Raw genomic sequence first — 11,025 nt, forward strand, 5'->3', positions numbered from 1 at the left:
GTATCTGTTTTCTGTTATCCTTTTGTTTAAAAAAAAAAAGAAGCACAGACCCTAAAAGCAGGAAGAGAAGGATGGGAATTTCAGTCCTGTCTGTTTGAGGAAGCTCAGTAAAAAATAATGGGGTGTGGGGATGGGGGAAGGAGTCCAAGCATGGGCCAGAAAAAGTGATGGTAGAGAGGAAGTTGCAGTGTTTGTTCTTTTGCTTTCCAAGGATGACAGCAGGCAGTGCTAGAAAACAGATCATTAAATTTTATTAGATCCTGAAATGCAATTCGAAGTGTGGACATTGCAAAAATGCAGTATTAAGAAATTAAGAGCTCAGGCACAGCTGGAATTCCTCATGTTCTGAGCAAAACAAAACGCTGAGAAAAGAGAAAAATCCTGTGCTAAACTGTTCTTAAATAGATGAATCGTATCCCTAACTCTGTGGCTATTGTTGTGTTTCCAGGCCTTAAGAAAAGTATTTTTAGTGCAGGTTTCCAAAACTGAAATAAAAGGCATATTGGTGTCACAGTATAGCGGAAGCAAGCCTTTCTGTGTCCATTTCTCTCTCTCTTTCCCCCTAGAAAATATTGCTGAGGAGAACAGCCCTTTTTGGTGAAAGGCTTTGCAGAATCAGTATCCCCTCCCTTTCCCTTCTTAGTCCCAGTTCCGAGTTTTGTCGAGTGCTGTGAACTGCCACTTTATCCAGCAGAGGGTGCACAAAGCTAAGGAAAGAATTGCCTTTCTGGCGTGATAGCGGACTTGATCCCTGGATTTGGATATTTGTTTTTCATCGATATGCTGTAACACACACACCTCAACATTCCTTTTACCGTTACAATTTTTTTTACCATATATCTGGTCCAGGGTTTTCTACAGGGTATGGTTAAAAAAAAAAGGCAAGATGGGACAGTGCTGTTGAAGCTCTGCCTGTTGTTTGTGTGTTGTATATGCAGGTGGAGCTTCAGTTGCACTGTCGTAGCCACTCTCTTGACTTCTTTGACTGTACTCTGTTGACACCCCCGACTACTCGTTTCTGGGTTAAAGTGAGCTATTCTTTTCTTTCTCTCCTTTTTGTAGGGCAAATCATTCAGAAAGATCAGGAAATCAAGGACCTAAAACAGAAGATAGCAGAAGTGATGGCAGTCATGCCGAGCATAACATACACTGCAGCCACCAGCACGCTGAGTCCTGTTTCCCCACATTATTCTTCCAAATTTGTGGAGACCAGCCCTTCTGGACTTGATCCTAATGCCTCAGTTTATCAACCCCTGAAGAAGTAAGCGCCAACTTTCCACCTGTCGCACCGAAGGCATCACACAGAAAAATCTCTTGCAGTCAAGATGAAATTTGTATGGTGTGAGACTGTACTGATTTATTGTTTAAAAATAAAAATAAAAAAAGGGAAGTGGGGGGCCCAACACCAAGGTTTGACTCAAACTGCCCATCAGTTTTTTCTTGTAAATTTTTAGAAAAATTCACAAAACTTTAACATTTTTTTTCTTGGCCAATGCATTAAGGGAAAAAGAACCCACAATTCTTGGTTTTCATATAGCAAATTCTGCTTCTCTTCGTTAGTTAAAAGAAACACAGACACACACACGCACGCATAAATATTTTGCTGCAAAGGTTCCTCTTGAAACTACAAAAATAGCAGCTCTGCTTGATTTTAAACCCTTTTTTTTCCATTTCTTTTACATATAATGAAGCCAAAATGGCAAATTAAAAATTGCAGGGAATAATGATGGAAATTCTTTAGTGGGTTTTTTTTTTTTTAATGGTGAAAGGGTTTGTAGTCAAACAAAGCTTTGAAAGAGGATGGTGGAGTGGAGTTGGGTGGGAGGAAGCATGTGCAAGAAATACATTTGCTTACCCCCCTAAGGACCAAATACGTAATGAGGGGGCATCGTTTTTTTGAAGGAAGGCAATAAACACATGACAACAACGTGTTCTTGGTAGTTGTGTGAAGGTTCCCATCAGTGTGGTTAATCACTTGGAAGATGCTAACAGCAGTACCTTGAGAAACAAAGACATGTCAAGAGGAAACTTGATAATTTAAGCATTATCTCTCTTCCCCCCTCCCTCTCTGCTCTCATCTAGCCTAAAGAATAAAGCTCATTTTACAGAGTCTGCTGCAGGTCGTCAATATAATTTGGATGTAATCTGTGGTTACATCTCTCTCTGTTCATTTTTGGATACCAAATCCAACAGTGTTTCCCACGGTAAGGATATGCTGTAGCTCGATAGCAACGGAGGGAGTATTCTGGTAAAAGCAGAATGGTGCAACGTGTGGGATTGGCGAGACTGTCCAACTGGTTCATAAAAGGGGCAGTTTGGGTGTTTTGGTTTGCTTTGTTTTTTAAAGTCGAATTTCAATTACGCTTTCTATCATCCTGTGTTTGGCAGTTTAATTTCAATGAGGCTGGGCTAAATCTCAGTCATTGTGCCAAGGAGTTTTTTCTTTCAAGAATTTTTTTAAAAGAAACTCATAAAATTGCACAAAGATTTCAGTTTAAATGTATATTGTGCATTGGTAGGAAAGTTTGTTGCACTGGCGACTTGAAGTGTTTAAGGTTTGAGTGTGGGTGGGAGGGGCAGTGGGACAGGGATGCAAAATCGTATTAGTAACTAGCAAAATTATTTTAAAAAAATCAATCCATTATGATTTTGCAAACATGCAGTGGACTCTGGAAGGACAAAGTTCTTCTTTAAAACAACACTTTTTAAAGTTTCGTGAGAATTGGCAGGTATGCCTTGTTTAAAAAAAATTAAGTAGGACAAGCAAGTCAATAAAAATAGGAGTATTAATGGTCCATCATTTTAAATCAGATTCTTTTTGAGATAAAAACAATTCTAGCTTTAGCCAGGCGTGCATGTTGCTGTCATTTTGCTTTTTGGAATCATCTTGTGTAATTGTCACCATGAAAGTGTTACTCAGAAATGTCATTGGTTTTCATCTTTGTGCAAAACATCAACTCTTGTCATTGACTTTCTTGTGTTGAGGTTCCCCCATTTTTTTATTTTTATTTTTTATGATTTTATTTTTCTTGGCTGCCCTTTCGGGCACTCTTTCTGTTGAAATACTTAGTCTTGGCTGCATTCTTTTTTTTTTCTGTGGGGTTTACAAAAAAACAAAAATAAACATTTTCTTGCAGATAAGTCATTTTTTGGGTTTGTTTGTTTAAGTGGCCCAGTTTCTTGTGATTTGTAAAATAGATTAAAATACTTGTATGGGGAGTGGGGGGCTTTAAAAAGTAAACATGTTTGGCTTTTTAAGATTATTTAGGCATCATCTAGCACATCCTTCCCCAACCTCAGTGCTCTCTGCTATGGACTTCAGCTTCCAAATTGCCTAGCCAGGAGGGCCTTTACGAAAAGTCTGGAATTATTCACCCCTGCGGAGGATATCTAGTGCATTCCTCCAGTCTCAAGGATGACAGTTTTATTATGATTGCACTTGGCCAATTGTGGATATTTCTATTGAAAATAAGTCTTAAAAAATGCACTGACCAATCAACACCTTTTTTGTCAATTGGTTATAATAATTCAGTCATTTAAATATTGTTCCTCCAATAATGGGTTTTCATTTCTCCACCATTTGGGTAGGAAATGTTTTACTCCATCTACCTCCTTGCTAAAGTTTAATAAGAATAAACATAAGTTTATGAGAGCATTTGGTTCATTTACCTTATCCCAAAACTTGTGTTAGACATTGGGAGGGCAGGGTATAAATCCTGTGATGTATGCTACTTTTGAGTTTTGTTACTGGATGGAGTCTTGGAAATAAATCTCCTAAAAGGTTATTTTCATTGGTTTCAGGAGAAAATGAAATCCATGGAGGAAACAGCTGGCTGGGTTGTTGTAAGCCATAAAGGATAGCTTATGAACTACCGTGGCCAAGTTCACATGACATTAAGTCATAAATAAACCACATTGTGTCAGTGTAACATATGAACCCAGCCAATTCTGGTTTATGCAACAAATGTTGCTTAAAACACAGCCTAGTGCAGTGTGCGAACCTAGCCTTTGTTTGTTAGATTCATATCCTACCTTTCCCTTTGGAAGCTCAAGGTGGCATGCGTATAGCACTCCCTTGACCCATTTCCCCCCACAACAACTGTGGGAGGTAGGTTGGGCTGAGAGAGAATAAGTAGCCCAAACTCACCCAGGGAGCTTCTGTGGCTGAACATGGAAACATGCTTCTGATCCAACCGTTGAACCATTACACCACACAGATTCTATTTCTGCAGAGATTTATATCAGCTATAGATCTCTCTTAAACCAAAAAAAAAATCAAAACAGACTTCAACTTGCCATTTACTGCCTCCCCTTATTTTTTCTCCCTATACAAGACACAGTATAAGCTTAATACTCTATATAGGTAGTCCTTATTTAGGGACCACAGTTGGGAACTGCAACTCAGTTGTTAAGGAAAGCAGACACTAAAGTTAAGTGAAACCATGACTCTGCTTATGATCTTCCTTTAGCTTTCAACTTTACAGGCCTGACTGTGCTTATGATCTTTCCTTCAACTTTGCAGACCTGTGAAGGTTGTAAATGCAAGGATTGGTCGCAAAGTTACTTTTTCATCACCGTTGTAACTACAAATGGTTCCTAAATGAGGCATTCGCTAAATGAGGACTACCTGTATTTAAAAGCTTTTTTGAAAGGACTCTACAGATGCAGTCTTTCTTAAGTTAACATTAAACCTGATGTGGTTTCAATTATTTATTTACTTACTTATTTTTCAAATTTCTATCACCACCCAGGTCCCCCAAAAAGGGGGACTCTGGGCGGTTAATAATGACCTTATCTCAGAAAGCATGCAACTTGTGAAAAAAGATCTATTTGGAGCTTTAAACCTTATGCTCAAGGGTACATCATCTTAAATCACCAGGGACTGCACTTAAAAGTCTTTGGGGAGGGCACAGTGGGCAGAGTGATGATGCAAAGAAGTGGACTCAGATCACATCCATTGGCAAGGACTTTCTGTTTCCTTCCTGCAACCTTTTCAAAATCCTATATAATAATTTAAGCAAAAAGCTGAACAATAAACTACTTTCAAAGGGCAGAGGACTTCGGCTCTTTCACCCACATTTCAGACCTCAGACTGGGAATAAAATTGACCTGGCCTGGACATCTTTTACAGTCATGATGCAATTTGCTTGGGGCCAACTTTGTTAAGCAAAACCAACTATTATGGAGCTGCAAAAGCCACAATTTACACCTTAACTATTGTACAGAACCAGCAAAATACAGTGTTCCAGTAAATCACCTTTAATAAGATGGAGTGGGGGGGAGCTGGGTCACCAATCCAAAGAAGTGGAAAGGGGAAATGACTTCTTTTATTTCTGAATTTTCCACCCAGTTTTAAGTGAAGCATTATTTTATAGCTGGGTTTTCAAAATGAGGTACCTCTCAGCTACTTAGCATTTTTCAGAAATCTTGTTAAGGAATTCTTGCATAATTCTTTCAATTATTTCCCTATAAGTTTAGGCCCAGAGGAAATAAAATATACCAGAGAAGAAAGAAAAGTTCTCTCTGATAAGGCTAGTTTGACCTGTGTTTGGAAATATGCTGGAAAGGAAACCCACATGGAACAACTGCTGCGGCGAATTTGCTTTTCCAGTTCTTTTCTTATGTAGAATCCTGATGTTTGTATGCTTGATAATATATAAATGCTGACAATGGACACCTCTCATCTGGTGTAGTCAGGACTTAATTTATGTGTTCATTGTCTCCCAGGGTGCAGAATTCTCTGTGTTGAAAATCTCAAGACTTTTTAAACTTCAAGGCTGTGAAGGCTCCTCTCCAAGATGACAGCAGTTGCTTGATCATCACTCAGAATATGGGAGAGGGGAAAAGTGAGCTGGATTTCTACTGGTGAGATACCAGGGAAATGCTGAGAACATTAAACAAGTGGGAACAAATCTAGGGCTCTGCAGCCCAGAGGACCCCAAATTGAATCAGTTGTCCTGATTCTCTGCTTCACTATGGGACCTATGAAGGTGTCAATGGGAAAAGAGTCCTTTATTCATAACTTGCTCATTTCCCCACTTAGAGCATCTTCTAGCTATCCAACCATCATTGTGTCCCAACACTAATGAGGACAGGCTTGATATCTCTTCAATAATGGCTTGGCTATGCTACAAAGATGCTGTAAGTCACTTCTTGTGAAATGGCCCGAGTTAAGCTGCAGGGTCAGAGTATTGTCACTGGACCACTGAAAAAGGATTGAACATACTAATCAACTAAACCCCCCTTGGCAACTGCCTTAAAACACCTGAGAGTAATATGGTCCTTTTGACATGTGCTTCCATGCACAAGCCTTAACAACAATGACAGACAAGGATGCCTTTTGATTTCCTTGTTTTAACTCCCCCCTTGTACTTGAACACTGAGAGGAGAAGGAAGGAAATGTCAAAAGGATGAGGCATAACAGTTAACATTCAATATTGGCAAAGGAGACAGATAGAAAACATTTATCTGCGTGTTTTCCATCAGTGTTGCTGCCATTTCCCTCTGCCAGTCAATGGTGCTTGAAAAGTCAGGATGCTTGCCAAGGAGGTATTCACTGCTAAAAAGAATTAAGCTAAATAAGAATATTACTATGGTGGATTTATGGTTTCAGATGTTTTTATGCATCATCAGTGTTCCTACAATGGTTTTGACATATGAATTAGAAATATATACGTAAGTCTTCTTTCATTCTTCCCAACACCTTTTTTTTCTTTTTATTCTTTCAATAGAAAGAATAACAGAATATTGGAAATGAATTGGGTAAAGGAGCTTGGGACTGTGTTTGTGTGTCAGCAGGATAATGCTCCAAAAACTGGACAGAAATTGGATGTGGGATGAGAAGCCAACCAAAGATCAGGCTTGGAAATTGGCCAAATCCAACCAGAAGCTGCAGAGAAAATGTCTAGTCCTATGTTTCTCAACCTCAGCAGCTTTAAGATGTGTGGACTTCAACTCCCAGAATTCCCCAGCCAGCATGAAGTTGAAGTCCACACATCTTAAAGTTGCTGAGGTTGAGAAACACTGGTCTAGAGAATAGTCCCCAAGGCATCCCTATAGGAGACACAGGTGGGCAACAGCTTGGAGGCAGCACCTTCTAAACACCTCCCTCCTGGTCACATGACTCAGAGTAGAGCTTAGGTAGCCTGCCCTGGGCTTCCCACTGCACACAGAAATGCACCATGAGAGCAGAGCGGAAACACAGAGACAACCCATATGCACCCAACCTGGTTATACCTTTGAAGTATGAACACAGAGGCAACAACTGCCCTGATTAGAGCCTCAGGTATTATTCCCTGGAAAGGAAGTGCATACATTTTAATGCAACACCTGACTTCATTACCCAGAAGAAAACACAGGTGGGTTTTGTGGCTGCTGCTGATAAACAGTTCCAGAAGCCCTGTTCCACAGCCTTCCTGGCCTGCTTGTTTCTTTGGCTCTTTTTTTTTTCTTTTTTAAGCCATCCCTGCTTACAGTAAAGGACCTGGGCCCTGTAGAAAGGGTTGCAACTGTCTTAGCAGCATCTGCCACTACCCCTCCTCCCAAAGGTGGGGTGGGGGGGATGGACATCAGAAACTGGCCATTGTTACGTTTGATGTCTCCATTAATCTCATACAGGTATGGTGGTAGCAACCAATCAGAGGTACTTTGGTGTGGAATCGCAGGTCCCAAATTCTGGTGCTGGCTCACTTCTTTGGGGATGATTGTATTCATTGCCTCACCCTGGATGCAGCTCTGGAGTTTAATGTTTGAAAGACTTGTTATTCAAAATGTTGCCTGTGAATTAATAAAAGCATCCATTATTAAAAGCCAGCAACACTCCCTGGTGATTGTTTGCTGCAGACTTAATGTTTAAACCAAGAAGGTCTTTTGTGAGCTGAAGTAGAAATGTCTGATTTCTTTATTTCAGCAAGAAGATTCCAACTCCTTCAGTGCAGTGCTTTTTTGACAGCATTCACACAAACGTTTTAACCATAAACTTGGAAGGAAGAAAGAAAGATTTGGTTGACGAATTATACAAAGTCCTCATTTGCTTAGCTGTAGTTTGCTGAACAATCAATAATTGTCTGGATATGCAGGACATGCTAAACCATAAACCATGGTCTGCAAACCATGATGGCTGGATTCACATAGCACTCTAAGCCACAGACAAGCACATCTTATTTTGGCTTGTGGAATGTATGAATCAAGTTACTGAGATCCTAAACTGCTTGAGGTCAAGACTACTGGCCAAAAGCCATTGTGTGTGAACTTAGGGGTCCTTATATCCACACCTTGCACTAAGTCGTCATTTGCTTTATTCATAGGCTGAGTTCATATAAAACACTGAGCCTCATAAAAAGTCTGCACACCATTGCAATCTTACCTAGTGTCACATATAGGTTGTTGATGTAGACAGTATTAGCCACAATGATATCACTTGTGTCAGAACATCCTTGTGCGGATGACGTTAATAATGTCATTTATGTCTATTTATTTATTTATTTATTTATTCGATTTCTATAGCCGTCCATCTCAGTGAGTGACTCTGGGTGGCTTACAACAATAAAACTATAAAACAGTTAAAACAATTACAATTAAAACAATTAAAATACAAAATAAATATACATGGCTATCAAGTAAGCAATGTATGGATGTTAATATAACCAAGAAACAGGACCATTCACATGCTCAGGACCCCAGGCCCGGGCACATAGCCAGGTCTTCATGGCCTAACGAAAGGCCAACAGGGTCGGGGACATCCTAATTTCCGGAGGGAGAATGTTCCAGAGGGCAGGCGCTACGGAAGAGAAGGCACGCCTTCTAGTTCCCGCCAACCGACACTCCCTGGCTGACGGGGCCCGCAGCATACCCAACCTGCCAGATCAAATTGGATGGGTAGAAACAACTGGGAGAAGACGGTGCCTTAGGTAACCCAGTCCCAAGCTATGAAGGGCTTTAAAGGTGACAACCAGCACCTTGAATTGCACGCAGAAGCACACTGGCAACCAATGCAGCTCACGCAGCAGTGGTGTTACGTGTGTTGAATATCCGACACCGTGCAGCTGCATTCTGCACCAGCTGAAGCTTCCGAATGCTCTTCAAGGCCAGCCCCAGTAGTCCAGATGGGAGGTCAAGAGGGCATGGGTGACTGTGAGCAAAGCCTCTCGGTCTAGGAATGGGCCATTTCTGAGGCATTGAAGTTGTTGCCTAGTCTGGCAATGAAACGTCTGCAAGAAAACAACAAGGCTCAGAGAGCACCAGGGACTCCACAGCACATGAATATCTTGCCCCCTGTGGATATCCATGCTCCATTGGCCAGAACCGGAGGCTTAGTGAGACTTAGTACGTCATCCAAACCTGCAGTGGTTGCCATCTTGGATTTGCAGGAACCAGAAATCCAAAGGTGCCCAATAAATAAAGCCTCAACAAACTGTTGATCACCTATGGTGAACAGCCTGGGGCATTTTCTGAGCTGAGCCATTATGATTTGTAAACAATTGCCTGCCATATGTCTTAATTTTCAGTTTCCACAAATCTAAAATGGCAACCTGTGATGGAATGTTTAACAGAGAAAGTGGCAGGGGAATCTGGATGATTGCAAGAGACACCACAGTCCGCACAGGAATAAGGGAGAGGGGAAGCTTAAGAAACCAACTCAGAGCATTGCTGTCCTAACTACGCCAGGTAAAAGTCGATCTGGAGAATTGCTTTGGCAGGCTTTCAAGATTATGTTACATTACCCTACTACAATGAAGGTCTTTCCAGAAATCCAATTGGTTCTTGTTTCCTGGTCTTGCCAGCCTCACAGAACTTTACAGATGACTGATTAAGTCTTGAATAATGTGGGTTTAGTTGGTTTGGGCTCACATTTGCATACATTTCTTTCCTATGCTTCAAACTGAATAAGCTACAGTGGCTGAGTTCAGATATGATGCTAAGCCATGAATCACAGTTGTCTTCACACAGCATGCTAAGGCATAGTTGGATTAACTATAGTGTACTGAGTAAAGCTCAAAACTGGTTGAATTAACAAAACATGCTAAGCTGTAAACAAGAAAAGTACAGAATTGTTTCATGGTTATAAGGATTCAGCTATGCCTCCCAAAGCAAAATGCAGCATAAGAATATACTATTCAAGAACACCTGTGGGGAAGAGGGGTGTCTAAAAAGTCAAGATGGCAGTACAACCATGCAATTGAAGCCCCACCCCCATTTTTACATTCATTGTAAGCACAACACACCCAAAAAAGTAATAGGACTTTAATCATGTGGTCACGGCCACCATCTTGATTTTTTTGTCTCCACCCCCTCCCCTGTGGACATCCATGGTACTATTTTTTGAAGTGAGGTGCAATTTAACAAAAATTATAGCAAGGCAAGATGCATGATCTACAGCCATGGATTATAATTTTCCCAACATAATTCCGGTATCTTTCAATTGTGTCAGGATACAGTGTATACTGCAAGGGCACATGGGTCCTCAAAGTAGTTGAAGTCCTGGAACATCCCCAAAGGTTACTACCACATTTTAATGTTTGATGCATGAGGAATAATAATATTCAATATATATCTTAGTGTTATTTAAATTTAAATCAAAAGGAAATTAAATCAATTTCATTATTTACCCGGCCCACCAACTTTTGGGGAGGTGGCTCCTGCCATGCCAGTAAAAGACCAATGGCCCTTAGCCCTCCACAACTGGACAGATGCTCATCCTGAAAGTTCTCAAAACACCTGTTGGTTTCTGCCCATTTTGGATGTAATACATTGTGAGAAGTTTTTAAAAATGAGTAATGTTTCGCTGCTGCTATCTGTCTTAAAGCCACAGAGGCTCAGGGATGCAGTATCACATTATCCAGATGTTGTTTGTTACAAATAAATCCACACCTTCTGGCTGTAACAGCTGTTGGGTAAAGCCAAAGTTAGAGAACAATGAAAACTAAATATTGTGACTGAAATTTGAGTTTGTGATAGTCAAATGATCGTTTTTTGTAGATCTTCAGAATGGGCCTTGAAGTAAGCAGCACTGATTCAGGTATCTTA

At 40.6% G+C, this 11,025-nt stretch overlaps 1 protein-coding gene across 3 annotated transcripts in view; it reads left to right on the forward strand.

The window, feature by feature from the left end:
* MACO1 (macoilin 1) overlaps nt 1–3,141 on the forward strand; it is a 70,797-nt gene extending 67,656 nt beyond the window's left edge. For all 3 annotated transcript variants that reach the window (XM_063312558.1, XM_063312557.1, XM_063312559.1), the window contains one exon: nt 1,063–3,141. In XM_063312558.1, the coding sequence (XP_063168628.1) occupies nt 1,063–1,265 (203 nt within the window). In that variant the 3' untranslated portion in view covers nt 1,266–3,141. The remainder of the gene's footprint in view (nt 1–1,062) is intronic.
* Nucleotides 3,142–11,025: the final 7,884 nt, after the last annotated feature.

The sequence above is a fragment of the Candoia aspera genome, chromosome 10 (genome assembly GCF_035149785.1).
Source record: "Candoia aspera isolate rCanAsp1 chromosome 10, rCanAsp1.hap2, whole genome shotgun sequence".
Classification (NCBI taxonomy): Eukaryota; Metazoa; Chordata; class Lepidosauria; order Squamata; family Boidae; genus Candoia; species Candoia aspera.